Below are 17,107 nucleotides of genomic sequence, written 5' to 3' on the forward strand. Positions count from 1 at the left end.
AATTAAATAAATTATATATTTAGATTTTTGTCGTTTTTTTGATCAATCGGGTAATTCATTAAGAAAAAGAGGTTTAGCCCAACAAGGGGTCCATATTACAAAGAGGAACACGTAAGACCGTTTTTACCACTTAATCGGCTTCTGAGTTCTCAGAGCGAGGAATAAAATAGAAAGAGATAGATTTAAACGAAGCTGGGAGATTCATGACATCCGAGACGATACCATAGATCTTTGAAGGGATCTGTAAAATATAATAAGAATAGATATATCATTGTGTTGTGTTTGATATGAGAATACAAGATCCATATATATAGTGCTAACATTAACATAATATTGACACTAGATAATGTTAACTTTCCTAAACACTTGTCCTATCGCGGACAGTCCATAATTTAGACTAAACAAATTGACCTAAAACTTGAACGTTCTACTAGAACTCCCCCGTAATGGTTAAACTATAACCAACCATATTCCAAACTATGGAATAACAAACACTCTGAGAAAAAATATCCCATGAAAGAAAACATAAACCCTAAATATTATTGGAACTCTCGATAATTCTTGCACCAACCAACACTATGGCTAATATTATAAAACCAGACCATTAAGAAAAAAACAAAAGACTCAACGTTTAATGAAATTGGATACCCAACCACTAACGTTTCTAAATTAATAAAACAAAACCCTAAAAACTTATTTTAAAGCACATATCACGTGGACAGTCCAAGTTCACGTCAATTCATGCCGTCGTCTGGATCATCTTCGCCATCTTCATCGTCAACACCACCGATAACCATAATTATCAAATCTTAAAATTTGCAGAAGCTTTAATTTTAATCCCTAAGAATCGACTGCTCTGATACCATGTAAATTGGGAGACAATACTTTGAATAGACTTTCTTTATTGGTATCAGAGCGGTCGATCCTTGTGGATCAAAGTTAAATTAAAAAGAACCGCTCGATGATAGACCACTTCCGTGGATGGTATTCCCACAGTTGTCCACGCATGTGCGTGAGAGGGAGTGTTAATGAATAAAGTACCACATCGATAGTTGGAGAAATAATTATTTAATATATAAAGGGTTAGGGCTAATCCACTAATTGTCAATTGGTTTTAAGTTGAAAGCCTATAATTAACCCGAATCTAACATGGTATCAGAGCAGTCGATTTTTAGGGATCAAAATTAAAATTTCCGCAAGTTTTAAGATTTGATCATGCTTATCATCGGTGGTGTTGACGGTGACGAAGATAATCCGGATGACGACGTTGATTCACGTGAACTTAGTCTTCAAGTCCACGTGATTTGTGCTTTAACATAATTAGGGTTTGTTTTTTTTAATTAATTTTAGTGTGTTTTGTCTTGGGTACGTGCAAGACGTGTTGTGGTATTATTATTTTTTTAGTATGGTTTTGGTGAGTGCACGAGAGATTGATGAAAGGTGTTCATGGGGTTATTATTTTACATGGGTTATTTTTATCTAAGATTTTCTAAAGTTTAGAGTTTCGGAAAGACCAATATTTCTAATATGGTATCAGAGCGGTTGATCATTGTGGATCAAAGTAAAATTAAAAAGATCTACTGATACCATGTAAAGTATAATAAAATATGATATAATTGTGTTGTGTTTAATAAGAGAATACAAGATGCATATATATATGACTAACATTAACATAATGTTAACAATAGATAATGCTAACTTTCTTAAACACTTAATGTAAATATGCTAAGAATATCTTGAGATTAACTTGATCTTCAAGTCTTTCCTTTTAGTCTTGAGGGTCTTCATGGGTTTCACGGGCTTCACAGACTTGGTCCGTAAGATACATATCTTCAGGCCTAACATATCTCTAATACTCCCCCGCACGACAAACGTGGGATGCAACACGCAAATCTGCAATCACAAAGCAGACTACGTATGTCGTGGACACTATGTCGAGGAACACAAATCAGTAGGTTCCTCCGGGAATAGACTTCAACTTTAGACAAGGGGATGAAAACTTCAGCTCTTCTTTGGTCTTGATAATGGGCATACATCCCGTGGACGCAACTGCAGCTCCAAAAACAATCGCCCTTGACTTGGACAGTCCATACACCGGACTAAAAAATTGACCTAAGAACATAAGTATAACTAAAACTCCCCCGTAATGGTTAAACTATAGCCAATATTTTTTTTTCAAACTATGAAAAAGAAACATCTTAAGAAAATCTTAGACAAAAATAACCCATGTGAAATAATAACCCCATGAACACCTTTCATCAATCTCTCGTGCACTCACCAAAACCATACTAAAAGAAAATAATAATACCACAACACGTCTTGTACGTACCCAAGACAAAACACACTAAAATTAATTAAAAAAAACCCTAATTATGTTAAAGCACAAATCACGTGGACTTGAAAACTAGCACGTGAATCAACGTCGTCATCCGGATCATCTTCGTCATCGTCAACACCACCGATGATAAACATGATCAAATCTTAAAACTTGCGGAAGTTTTAATTTTGATCCCTAAGAATCTACTGCTCTGATATCATGTAACTTGGGAGACAATACTTTGAATAGACTTTCTTATTGAACAAGTAAGACCAATACATCATATATATACAACTCGAATGACAAGATATTCCATAACAGAATTGGAAATATCCCTAATACAAAGAAAGTTATCCTAATCTGAAGAATGGGAATATTCTATTCCCTAATACTCCCCCTCAAGTAAGACCAATAAAGCAGTCGATCCTAGTTGGTGATTGTTCGAATGAGCGTTTGATTGTCGGAGAAGATCTGAAGATTCTCCAGACCTAGCGAAAGAGCGTTATGGAGACTAGAGCGACATGCAAGAGCCTCAGCCATAAGAGAGGACCCTACAAAGGAGTGGAAATCTGATCCGCTACAGATGATGGCCGATTGTGATGAGGTGAAGACCCAACCCAATCCTGTAGATAGAGAAGTTTTATCCCATGAGGCGTCTGTATTACATCGAGTGATAGACGGTAGCGGTTGGTTGTTGAGTCTGATGCTAGAAGAAGTCGAGTCTGATCGCTTGTGGTTTGAAGATTGGGCGTAGCTCCATTCGCGGCATGATCTGATACTGTTAAGAGCAACTTCTTCCGGGGAACATGCTTTATCTTCAAAGATTAAGAGGTTCCTGGAAGTTCAGATGGTCCAACGAACCCACGGGAGAATATTGGTGTTGGTTCCGGTGGATTTAAATTTTTATCTTTTTCAGTTAGATTAATGTGTTTTTCTTAAAAATATATTTTACTATTGTTGTCTTTTTCTGTTTATTAATGTATTTTTTACTCTTATTTTACCTAAAAAGACAACAATGATTTATTAGTCTTTCTAAATAAACAAAATCAATAAATTCAAAATTCAGACCATTATATTATTTTAGTCCATGCGTACATAATCAACAAAAAATCTTTATTATAGCAATAAAATATGGTAACTAAAATACATAAACAACTTTAATATTACCTATTATTAAATCACCTAATTTGTTTCCAAATTAATTTCTCTTACCTTGCGGATCAGAAATTAAATGACATAATTAAAAAATCTAAAGAAAAATAAGTAAAAGTTATCTACTAGGTCAACCAGTCGGTGAACATATAGTCAGATTTCAGACTTAATGGATTTTATCAAGTTTTTATATAAATATTTTTTCTAAAACTCAAACCAGAGTACATATAGGTCATGAGATTTACAGGTTTAATCCCGGGTCCGGATCGAGTTTTAAAACACTGTTTATATTACAACAACTGTGTAATACAAATATAACATTAGTACAAATAAAAATTAAAATTGGATATAAATATCTGCGCGGTTGCGCGTATTAGAGTCTAGTTAAATTTATTACTCTAATAAAATATGAGGTAAATATTAGTCTATGTTTTTTGTTCTTTCAGCATTAGAAAATCAATGTCAAAATTGAGTATATTTTACTTGGTAAAAATATAAGTTAAATAGAGAGTAAATGTTTTTTTTCTCGTCATTGATACAATACAATCAAAGGATGTATCTTTAAAAGCATTTCAGAGTAAAATTAAAATGTTGAATTTCTAAGCAATCATGTAAAAATATAAGAAACCAAAAGAGAATTTTTTTTCAGTTTCGCTCCAAAACAGTATATCTCTATATTTTCTTCTAAAATAAAAATCTTATTTTAGAGGTGGTTTAGCTCTTATTTATATCTCTATAAATGAATTTCTCTATTTTAGGAATATATATAGGAATGCTACTTTTTATATCTATATTTAGGGATGCAAATATAATTTTTCTATATTTCCCACATAATAGAAAGATATATTATAGCAATGAAATATAGTAACTAAAATACATAAACAATTGTAATATTACCTATTATTAAATCAACTAATTTGTTTCCAAATTAATTTCTCTTACCTTGCGGAACAGAAATTAAATGACATAATTAAAAAATCTAAAGAAAAATAAGTAGAAGTTATCTACTAGGTCAACTAGTCGGTGAACAGATAGTCAGATTTCAAATTTAACGGGTCTTATCAAATTTTTATATAAATATTTTTTTCTAAAACTCAAACCAGAGTACATATAGGTCATGAGATTTACAGGTTTAATCCCGGGTCCGGATCGAGTTTTAAAACACTGTTTATATTACAACAACTGTGTAATACAATATGACATTAGAACAAATAAAAATTAAAAATTGAATATAAATACCCGCGCGGTTGCGCGTATCAGAATCCAGTTAAATTTATCACTCTAATAAAATATGAGGTAAATATTAGTCTATGTTTTTTGTTCTTTCAGCATTAGAAAATCAATGTCAAAAGTGAGTTTATTTTACTTGATTGGTAAAATATAAGTTAAATAGAGAGTAAATGTTTTTTTCTCGTTATTGATACAATAAAATCAAAGGATGTATCTTTAAAAGCATTTCAGAGTAAAATTAAAATGTTGAATTTCTAACCAATCATGTAAAAATATAAGAAAACAAAAGTTAAAATTTTCTTTCAGTTTCGCTCCAAGGATAGTATATCTCTATATTTTCTTCTAAAATAAAAATATCATTGTAGAGGTGGTTTAGCTCTTATTTATATCTCTATAAAAGAATTTCTCTATTTTAGGAAAATATATATAGGAATGCTACTTTTTATGCCTATATTTAGAGATGCAAATAGAGTTTTTCTATATTTCCCATATAATAGAAACGATATATTATAAAGATACACATTAAAGTAAAGTTTAGAATAAAAGTAGAGTTTTATTTGTTTTTCTTCGTTCAAAAAAATTGATGGTGCGAATTTGGTTTTTGAGATTATGTTAAACTCTTCTATATTCGAAGATATGAAAGAATACCTTCATATGAAAAATTTCCATTTTATCCAAAGGCTAGAAGTAGGGATCTTCGCCGAAATTTTCCCAGGCAAGAACCTCGAGACTGAGTAATAAAATCTTCCTTTATGGTAGTTTAGATTAATCGCAAGTTGGCGATACAAAAAGAAAAGAACTGAGGATCAGAGAAATTCATTTTGTTCATCTTCCTATAGTCTTATTGTAATCTAGGAGTAAAGATGCCTTTTGATTGGTATAAAATTTGGGGTTTCCGGTTCTGATTGTCAATTCGTCGAATCGTTTGAGTCGGAAGCAGCTAAATTAAATATTACGATATGTACATATCTAGGAAGTTATTATTTGATACGATAGTATATTGTGTGTATCTACGTTTATGGATAGAAACTCTTGTATAAATAAGGTCTTGGACCTAAGGAATAAGGACAGAAAACTATTTCCATATACTCTGTTTTCTGACATGGTATCAGAGCCCTACTAGGGTTTCATCGTTTGACGGCTAGATCATTATTCTTTCTTGATCAAAGCTATCATTACTTTGTTGATTGATCAAACATTCTCTATTGATCTTTTGTCAAAGTTTCACGTGATACACAATGACTGACGAGAAGAACAACGATGGAGGAATCGTTACCAACCCTGCAGAAATCATTGGAGTTAAAAGGAGGACTATATCTCCTTACGACTTGACCTCAAGTGACAATCCGGGAAGCATCATCTCCCAGCCGTTGCTTAGAGGATCGAACTATGACGAGTGGGCAACAAACTTGAGACTGGCACTTGTAGCTCGTAAGAAGTTTGGTTTTGTGGATGGATCGATCCAACAGCCCAGACAAGACTCGCCGGATCTCGAAGATTGGTGGACTAACAATGCTTTGGTGGTCTCATGGATGAAGCTAACGATTGATGCGAACGTCCGTACAAACCTGTCGCATCATGATGTAGCACGAAGCTTATGGGAACACATACAAAAGAGGTTCTCAGTGAAGAATGGTTCAAAGATCCAAAGAATCAAAACCGAGATTGCAACGGCGCAGCAGAGAGGGCAGCCGATTGAAGCTCACTTTGGGTATTTGAACAAGCTTTGGACTACACTGACCGATTATCGACCTCTAAAGAGGTGCAAGTGTGGATCTTGTACATGTGATCTTAACCTGGCTCTTGAGCAAGAAAGAGATGAGGATCGAGTACATGAGTTTGTACGTGGACTTGATGATGTCTACATACCAACTCGGTCAGCTCTTCTTTCTCGGGTCCCTTTCCCGACTCTAGATGACGTCTACAATACGTTGACTCAAGAAGAGGACTCGCGTGTGGTTGTACGCTCATACACTGAGCAGACTGGAGGTGTGAGCTTTGCTGTGCAGTCACAACCGCGAAACAGAGGGGCGTCCGAAGATCGAGACAAGAGCCAGACTTGTGGAAGCTGTGGTCGGACAGGGCACTCTGCTGATACTTGTTTTCGGCAGATTGGATATCCTCCGTGGTGGGGAGATCGCCCTAGGAACAAAGGACCTGGAAACCGAGGAACTGCTCAAACGCAAGCTCCGATGAAAAACAGAGGAAAAGAGACAGCTCTAGTCAATGCAATGGGAGCTCTTAGCATCGGTTCTCAAGGATCCAGTTCAACTGCAATCACAGATGCAGACCGCGTGGGGTTCAGTGGTCTGAATGAGACACAATGGCGAACACTTGTATCGATGTTGGATGAGAGGAAGCAGCCACCGCCAACTCGTTTGTCTGGTAAGCCTTTCTTTGAAACTTGGATACTTGACAGTGGTGCTACGAACCACATGACAGGATCGAAGGGATATATTTCTGATATTCAGTATATGACACCGATAAACATTAAGCTACCGGATGGTAGGTTTACGGTTGCGAATCAGAAAGGTGTGGTTTCGTTGGGACTACATATTGAACTGAAAGATGTCTTCTTGGTTGAGGGATTAGATTGTCACTTGATTTCAGTTTCTCAGTTGACTCGTGATAGTTATTGCATCTTCCAGATATCTGATAAGCTTTGTACAATTCAGGACCGCATCACGAAGACCCTGATTGGTGCGGGTGAGCAGCTGAATGGATTGTACTTCTTTAGGAGTGTGAATGTAGCTGTGGCGTTGAATGCTGGGAGCACGGAACGTTTGTCGCGGGACGTCTGGCATCGGCGCTTGGGTCATCCTTCTCCTAAAGTTGTAGACAAGCTGAATGTTTCTGGTTTTTCTAGTTCTGGTGTTTTAGACAATAAAGCGTGTGAGATTTGTATTCACGCTAAGCATTCTCGAGATTTGTTTCCAAACAGTTTGAATAAGACTACTTTTCCGTTTGAATTGATACACTGCGACTTGTGGGGTCCTTATAGAACTCCAGCTCTGTGTGGAGCACAATATTTCCTGACAATTCTCGATGATTACTCGCGTAGCCTCTGGCTCTACTTGTTACCTAATAAGCAACAAGCCCCGACGCGGATACGACAATTTTTTTCACTAGTTGAAAGGCAGTTTGACACTCGTATAAAGACATTTAGATCCGATAATGGCAGTGAGTTTATCTGTCTCACTGATTTCTTCCGTGATAAAGGAGTCATACACGAGACTTCTTGTGTTGGGACACCCCAACAGAATGGGAGGGTTGAAAGGAAACACAAGCATATACTGAATGTAGCTCGGGCCTTGCGGTTTCAGGGATCTTTACCGATTGAGTTTTGGGGAGAGTGTGCTTTGGCAGCTGGATACTTGATCAATAGGACACCATCAGAGGTATTGAAAGGGAAAACACCATTTGAGATGTTGTATAAACGACCACCACCGGTTCAACATCTGCGTATAATAGGATGTCTCTGTTACGTACATGAACAGAAACATGGAGGAGATAAGTTTGCCAGCAGGAGCAAAAGGAGTATCTTTCTTGGCTATCCTTTTGGGAAGAAAGGATGGAGAGTTTTTGATCTTGAAACTAGAAAAGTCTCAGTCTCTAGAGATGTTATATTTTTCGAAGACACGTTCCCATACTCGACTATGCCTTTGCGTGTGGAAGATGAGAATGAATTCATCTTATCTGCGCCAGTCTTAACTACACCGATGGATGAAGATGAGCTGAATCAAACGACGGTGACAGTATCTCCACCATCATTGGTAGCTGCTGAGACAACACCATCACCAATAACAGAAGAGACTGCAGCAGTTGAGAATGAAACTGATACAGAGCATCACGACTTGGACGGTGTCATGCTTGAGCACGATGAAGACGTGAATGATAATGATGAAGGTGACTCTGAACAGAATCAGACTGATGTGGCTCCAGAACCTGTAGAGGAACAGATATTGGGTCGGGGGCATCGGCAGAAAATAAAATCAACGCGGCTTAAAGATTTTGTGGCTAATACGATACATGCGACATCTTGCTATCCCATTGAAGATTTTATTTCCTGTGATCGATTCTCCAAGAGTCATAGGATATATTTGGCTGCAGTTACAGATAATGTGGTTCCTCAACATTATTCTCAAGCAGTTTTGGATCCAAATTTCCGGGGTGCTATGAAACATGAGATAGTAGCTCTCGAGGATAGTGGAACATGGACAGTAGAAGACTTGCCTCCGGGAAGAAGGTTCTCGGCTGTAGATGGGTGTACTGTATCAAGTACAGGGCTGATGGAACTATTGAAAGATATAAGGCGAGATTGGTGGTATTTGGTAATCACCAAGTTGAAGGAGAAGATTATACGGAAACTTTCGCGCCAGTGGCGAAGATGACGACTATTCGATGCTTTCTTGAACTAGTTGCAGCTAGGGACTGGGAAGTGCATCAAATGGATGTGCATAATGCATTTTTACATGGTGAGCTCGAGGAAGAGGTCTATATGAGATTGCCACCAGGTTTTCGTGTAGATGACAAGAACAAGGTGTGCCGACTGCACAAGTCTCTTTATGGTCTTAAACAAGCGCCTAGATGCTGGTTTGCTAAGCTATCAAAGGCGTTAAAGGACTATGGTTTTGTGCAAAGTTATGATGATTATTCGTTGTTTGTGTATGACTGCAAGTCGATTCAAGTCCAGGTACTGATATACGTGGATGACTTGATTATTACGGGAAGTTCTCCGGAGGTGATTGCGAAGTTCAAGGGTTATTTGAGCCAGTGCTTTAAGATGAAAGATCTTGGTCTGCTTAAGTATTTTCTGGGTATAGAAGTTGCTCGTAACGCTTCAGGTATATACATATGCCAACGGAAATTCGCTCTGGACATCATCACTGAAACAGGATTACTTGGAGCGAAACCTGCATCGTTTCCTTTGGACCAGAATCATCAACTTGCTTTGGCTAAAGGAACCTTGCTTTCGGATCCAAAGAGATACAGACGGTTAGTCGGGAGACTGATTTATCTACGTGTGACAAGACCAGAACTATCATACGCAATACATATATTATCTCAGTTTATGCAAGCTCCACGACAAGAGCATTGGAAAGCAGCTGTACGAGTGGTGAGATATTTGAAGTGGAACCCGGGGCAGGGTGTGTTACTCAAGGCTGGGCAACCTTTGACGTTGACAGCATGGTGCGATGCAGACTGGGGGGCATGTCCCCTCACACGACGATCCTTGACAGCTTGGTTCATACAGTTGGGCGACTCGCCGGTTTCGTGGAGGACATTTAAACAAGATACAGTCTCGCGATCATCGACTGAGGCTGAGTACAAGGCGATGTCAGACACAGTTCAAGAGCTCATTTGGTTGAAGAACTTGTTAGTGACACTGGGCGTCACGTTCACTGCACCTATTCCGGTTCATTGTGATAACATCTCTGCAATATATTTGGCAGCTAATCCTATCTGCCATGAGAAGACGAAGCATGTTGCAGTAAGCTATCATTTTATTAGAGATGAGATAGTACGAGGGTTAGTCACCACGAAGCATGTTTCAACGAAGCTGCAATTGGCGGATATTTTGACAAAGGCACTTGGAAAGAAGGAGTTTGCAGCTTTTTTGGTCAAGTTGGGAGTTCGAAATCTACACTCTCCAACTTGAGGGAGGGTATTACGATATGTACATATCTAGGAAGTTATTATTTGATACGATAGTATATTGTGTGTATCTACGTTTATGGATAGAAACTCTTGTATAAATAAGGTCTTGGACCTAAGGAATAAGGACAGAAAACTATTTCCATATACTCTGTTTTCTGACATTAAACTATATATATAGTTGGTTTTCGCTTGAATAACATTCTAGATTTTTAAACAATTATTGAATTTAATGAAAGTTTTTTTGTTCAATTTAGTCAAAATATATAGCAAATTTGGTTAGTTTGGTTTAATATTTGATATATATATATATGAATATATATATATATATAGATATTCATATATATATATATATATATATATATATATATTCATATAATTTAATATCTATATAATATTATTAAATTATTTGAGTATTCAGTCTTATGTTAATCACGCGCACATTAGTTTCTATAAAAAATATTTTTTTTTTTCAACTCTCACAAAAATCATTTTAAAAAATAAACTTATGAAAAAATCAATCCATATATCAAAAAAAGTTGCTTCTCTCTCTAGAAAGTTTCTCCAACTTCTTTCTAGAAAAGTTTTCTTCATCAAAGTTAATCACCGGTGGCCGGTGAGCATTTTGCCACCGGTCGCCACCCCCTTTCTTTTGCCTTTTGTCATCTTGTACTATATTATATCATTATCGCTTGGCGTCTTCCGACTAGCGGATCTGTGTTTCCCTAGGGGATTTTTGTAGTGTTCTTCAACTCAAAACAGAGCTTTGCTTCATGTTCTTTTTTTTTTATCTCTGGTTTTTGGGTTGATTAATAAAATATATATCCTACTTTCCACTTGGTTTTAAATTTCATCCCGTTTGAATCTTTAGATCAAATACTTTTTTCATCGCTTACTCTGATTTCTAAATAAAAGAATCAGGCTTCGTTCTTTGCTTTTAACCATTTATGGTGCTATAACGGAGCATCTCGGAAAGGTAGAAAGAAGAGTTTTATGGATGTCTTGAATCATGCTTGAAGAGGATTTAGATGAGTCGGCGCTTTGAAGCGGTCTGGCAAAAGTCTTTCTTCTACTTGGTTTAAGTTTCCCTGGGCATAACTACGGTTAATCAAGGCTACTTGTTCTAAGAATTCACGGCTTTAAAGTGGAAAGGTTTCAAGTTTGGTATCGGAGTCAGGATCTTGCGATGGAGGAAAGGAGATGCGGCCAGAAGCTTTCGGTGGTGCTGCTCAGAGACACGGCCGAGATTGCCGCTCAAGGCATGTGTGACGCGTGGCCAAGTGACGTGGCTTCTGCAGATCCACTTCCTATCACGTTGAAGGTTTCTGGATTCTTCTTTCAATTGGGCTGATTAGTGTAAAATCTAGTGAGTTTCTTTATGTTGTTAATTCTGATACCAAATGTATCGATGCCCATTGGGCTTAATCAATGATACCCGAGTCGACAAAAAAAAAAAGAAAAAATCAATCCGTCAGGGCTGACCATATCTGAATGATGGCTGTTAGGTGCATATGGTTCTCATGAATGAACTGGATCCCTAATCTAGTTACACACATAATCTTTTGATTTGTAAATCCTAACCAGATACGTACGTACGGTCATGCGGACTAACAGTTACATCAACTTACAAAACAAGAAACTAAGCATAGTAAATGAGTGGTATAGATTTTATTTTTGGGGACATACCATACCTTTTGTATTTTCTTTTTCTAACTTATTGTCAACTGGTAACACTTCAGTCATTTATCTAAGAGGTCACGAATTCGAGACTCTGGTGGAAAGGAGTGTCCAGGATCTTAACAGGTACAAACGCAAGCTGGTTTTAGGTTTAAGGAATTAAGACCGAAAACCCGAACTCATCCTGGTTAAACCAAAAAAAAAACCTTTTTGTTATAAATCGAAATATGCTATAGTATTTTATTTGGAATGCAGGCAAAACATATTCCATTCAATTTCACAAGCAGATGATGAGAAGATCCAGGAAAAACTTATAAACTTGTATTTAATACAAACTTATGTCAATTTCACAAGCCTTTAGTTAAAAAAAACGTAAACTTGTATTAATCATTTTTCAGAATATGATATCTATGAGGTTTTCTACGTCAAGATCCATCGTACATGTTAAACATATGGTCAATTACTATTTAAAAGTAAATGTGGTAAATTAACAAAATATATATTACGTATGTGATGAGTATAAGTTATACAAAAGCAATATGCGGTGAAACTACAATGTATATATTACCATAAACAAATACAATCAGATACAATATTATAAAAAAAACGGAACCCAAAAAAATTTATGTTTTCTATTGCATACATCAGGGCCGGGCAGTATATATGTGAATGATGACTGTGCATCTACAATGTTAATAGTTTGCATATGGTTCTTATGAGATATCAACTAGATCCCTAATTTAGTTGCTCAAAGAATCTTTTAACTTGTGTATCCACACCAGACACGTACGATCGTACGGACCACACAGTTACATCAATTTGTAAAGCAAGAAACTTAAGCAAGGTAAATGAGAAGTAGTATAATTTTTATTTTATTTTATTTTTTGGGTACAAAATAAAAAAAAAAAATTGAAAGAACATATCATACCTTTTGTGTTTCTTCTGCCGACTTATTATTGTAAATTGAAATTATCCTTCCATAGCTTCTCCTTTTTGTCCTGTGTGCGGTGTGCCCATAACCTACAAATCTCTTTAATCGAAGACATAGTAACCAATCAAAACTAATATTGGACCATGTGGGTTATAAAGAGAGAGAGAGAGAGAGAGACCGAGAGAGATGGGTTAGAGAGGGACAGAGAGTTTTGAAACTGACCAATAGCTTAGAACGTACCATGAAACCTTGTCAGCTTAGCTAGAGATATGCACAGAGAGTACAATTTTTTAAAAAAATGTATAAGCCTTTTAGTCCTCCCACTTCTCCAACTCAATTCATAATTTTAACAAAAAAGAAAAAAAACTCAATTCATAACAAAAAGATGAGAATATGTTACACTTTTGATTGATGGATTGGTACATGTATATATCAGATCAAGTATGAGTAGGTATAGTTAAGAACTCAAGATTATATAAAAGAAGTCCAATTAATTTATTACAATACTGAAAGATGGGTTCATTCAACATGGCAACTAGGGCTCAAGAACTAGCATGTTGAAACCAAAGCTCAAACCACACATCTTTAAATTCCTCACTATGTTATAATCCCCCAATTGTCAAATTACATTATTATGAAGTAGATTACTTATTTTTCTACAGACTTCCCTTTCCTTTGATATTCTTCATCACAGGTCAACTGCATAACCGAAGAAGACGATGACGCACCCATTTGGCCACGTGACGACCTCCAAGCTGATTCATCATCTCTGATCACAACTGGAGAAGACGGAGAGTATCCAGCAACACTCATTTCGCCACCTGAAAAAGAAGACTCCTCCACATCAAACCCAAACAGCCTTACCTTCTTCACCGTCGGTGGCTGAGAAGGAAGAGAAGGCGACAACATTGCGGACGACGAAGTAAACCTCATCGTCGGAAAAACAGGATACGAGTCATAAACCAACGGCTCAGATCTACCAAGATTCCACTGATGAAGATGATGATCCAACGGTCCATGAACAATTCTACCATAACCATACCCTAAAAACTCCCTCTCTTGATAAAATGGTGGAAACCTTCGGTAATGAGGATAATAACTAGCCGTTGGATAAGGTGAAGACCCCAACAACGGGTAGTGATGATAGTTAATGTTGTGTACGAGGTTTCTGTTGGCTCTATGCCTCCAGTCAATGTACAATATGTTTATTCGTTTCTCCGGCTCGTTTTCGCCAGGGACATGTCCACGGTGGAACGAGACGGTGTCTCCCCTGTCGAGTTTCTTCTCTTTGACGAAACGGCTCCATCCTTTAGTCATCACGTAACTCTGGCTACTGTTCCAATACGAGTAGCGAAACCTCCATGTCTTTCCGGTTCTGTCTTCGAAATCCAGTACCGTGCCGGTTTGATTGTCCTCTAAAGGGAAGTAGTTCTCTGCATGTTGCTTTGGTATCACAAGCCGGTTTAGTTTCCCTACGTCGCTTGGTGTTAGCACTTTGTAGAACATGTGCTCTTTCATCGCCGAGTTGAAGTTGTTGTTGTCGGAGCCACTAGCTCCGTTCTCGGTCGGTTCTTGGACAGAGCTTGTCCTCGTCGACGTATTCATCAAAAGTATTAAACTTTGTTATACATATATCCGTTCTTTAGAAAATTGATGACCTAATTCAAGATCTTCAAAAGGTGTTCGATTTTTTTTTTTTCTGAAAATGGGTTCTTGACAAGAGGATGCCGATGAAATTCAAGATCCTTTAAAAGGTATTCAACTCTTTTTAGTAGATCTGATGAGTGTTTCTTGAGAATATGGTGACCTGATACAAATTCTTTCAACATACATGAGATAATATTTATTAGAAACCAAATAAAACCCACAACCGCAAATAGTAATCGGTAACGGGTAACTAAATCGTGTATTATAATCAAAGAGTTAAAGAGCAAGTGAAGAACAAATAAAACCCTAGAATCCAGAATAAGAAGACAGACGTACTCTTTGTTTTTGCTTCTTCTTCTGATATTTTCGTTGACACAAAAAGGTTAACAAAATTATGAAAATGAAATCAATGGCTTTTCAAGTTTAATTGGGTTCTATCTCTCCTTTTTCTCACACTTTCTCTCTGTATGACTTGAGTGAAGAAAAATAGTGACTTGAAAGGTTTTCTTGATGATAGAGATGAGAATCACATCTTAGAGAGAGAGTAAAAGGGGCCCATGAATGGTGTGGTTCGGATCATGTGAGAGCTTGTCCTTTTCAATTTAGCTATAGACTTGGGGTAACTCTAGTAGTTATTTATATATTTGTATATATATACAAATCTGTACTGACTTGTATTATGTATAGGTGTGGACGTGTGGTAAGTGTGTATATGTTTTCTAGACTATTTGATCCCCTTTTGATATCTGAATTTTATTTATTTATCCTCTTTATTCATATCTGATCTTTGTATTTATTGTTTTTGTTTGTTTACTGGTTACTTTTAGCTAATCACATGAATTACTCATATTTTATAACTAATCTGTGCACACAAAAATAGATTCTACTAAACAATATACTTTTGAAATAAATATTTAATAGCTACTAGTGATTAACCCGTCCTACGGGCGGGGTATACAAATAAATGGAAAATAGTATATTTTAAATATTTATTTATTCTTAACAAAAAAATAACATTAATTTCTAATTTCATATATATTTTAAATATTTCACGCAGTGCAAGAAAGCAACCGTCTTATGTCGTCCATATGGATACGGATTTCCCAGTTTGGTTAACAGAGTCAATATGAGTCTGTAATGTTGCTGACAAAAAAAAAAATTCCTTTGAAAAGATATATTTTAACTGAAATTGGTTTATATATCTGCTTATTCGAAAAATAGGGGTGTAAACTTTTTTATTCGATTTATTTATGTGTATTTGGTTTAGTTGATTGATATGTTCTAACCAAACGGTCCTTACTTGCCAACAGAACCATGAACCGATTAAAATTTTAATATTGACCGATTTTCTATAGTTACAACCAAATGCTAAAAAAAGAACTGATAATTTTGTCACGTTTACTTCTGTCTGCTTAGGTTTTTACCGCATGTCCATCGCCAGCGTCGTTGAAGAATAAGAAGGTTCTTGTTTGCTACTAGCAAATTTGGGGAAAATGTCAACAAAAAAAAAGTTTGTGATCGTCTATTTGCTAGAAATTTTTAAATCTAGTTGTATGTGAAGTAAACATACATGTTTAAATTAACCTCCTTGGCCAGTAGTGTAAGATCACCTAAGTTTCGTACAATCTCTCAAAGCACCTAATTTGATCATATTAGCATTTTATTTTCTGAAAGAAAGATTGGTGCCCCTTATGCTAATGGTCCGAGGTAGTTTATTTGAGGTTGAGTTATTAAGGATTGTTTGATCTTGGGATGACAATGAATCCCACAAATATGTTGTACGCTTCCAGCTATTGAGATTCACTCAATTTAATGAAAAATGAATCTTCTGTTGAAAATTTTGACATTTTAGCTTACATTGAAATTATAAAATGAATCTTCTGTTGAAAATGAATCTTCTGTTGAAAAATGAATCTTCCGTTTAATACTCATTTAAAGCGTGTTTCTGAATGGAGTTTACATTGAAATTATAAAATGTCAACTGATGTAGATTCTATGCATTGTGCTCTTATCATATTCTGATTTTCACGTACTCTTCTTAATTTTCCTTTCACACGTATACTCATCTACGTGCGCTTTTTTTTGATTATCAAATGTTATTTATATAACTATTCTTTTGGAATTTGTTCTTGAATTATATATTTGTATAAATATATGAGTGATTTTTATTTATGATTTGCATAATATAAAGTTTTAATATGTTTAGGTTAAAATTATTGTATTGTAATGTTGATGTTAGCTTTTTCGCGATGTTTGAATTTTATTGTTGTTCGTGTACTTAACCTAAGTGATATTGGTGCTTAACCATTTATTTTTTTCTGAAAATAGAAAATAATGACACAAGGATTAACATATATTAAAATGTACATAATTACACATTTTGTATATTTACACATATTTCCTTATTGTACATTTTCAGATAGATGTTTGATGTAGTTTTTCATTTCTTATATTATATTTTATATATTATTTAGTTATTCTTATATTGTATATTTATT

At 35.9% G+C, this 17,107-nt stretch overlaps 1 protein-coding gene across 1 annotated transcript; it reads right to left on the bottom strand.

Moving 5' to 3' along the window:
- Window positions 1–13,451: 13,451 nt before the first annotated feature.
- Window positions 13,452–15,182, bottom strand: LOC130509318 (B3 domain-containing transcription factor NGA4-like). Its single transcript, XM_057005147.1, has 2 exons — window positions 14,946–15,182; window positions 13,452–14,769 (listed from the first exon to the last, which is right to left on the bottom strand). Exon 2 carries the CDS (start codon window positions 14,565–14,567, stop codon window positions 13,611–13,613), a length of 957 nt encoding a protein of 318 aa, XP_056861127.1. The 5' UTR covers window positions 14,568–14,769; window positions 14,946–15,182; the 3' UTR covers window positions 13,452–13,610.
- Between the last annotated feature and the right edge of the window lie 1,925 nt (window positions 15,183–17,107).

Source organism: Raphanus sativus, chromosome 3, assembly GCF_000801105.2.
Source record: "Raphanus sativus cultivar WK10039 chromosome 3, ASM80110v3, whole genome shotgun sequence".
NCBI classification, from domain to species: domain Eukaryota; kingdom Viridiplantae; phylum Streptophyta; class Magnoliopsida; order Brassicales; family Brassicaceae; genus Raphanus; species Raphanus sativus.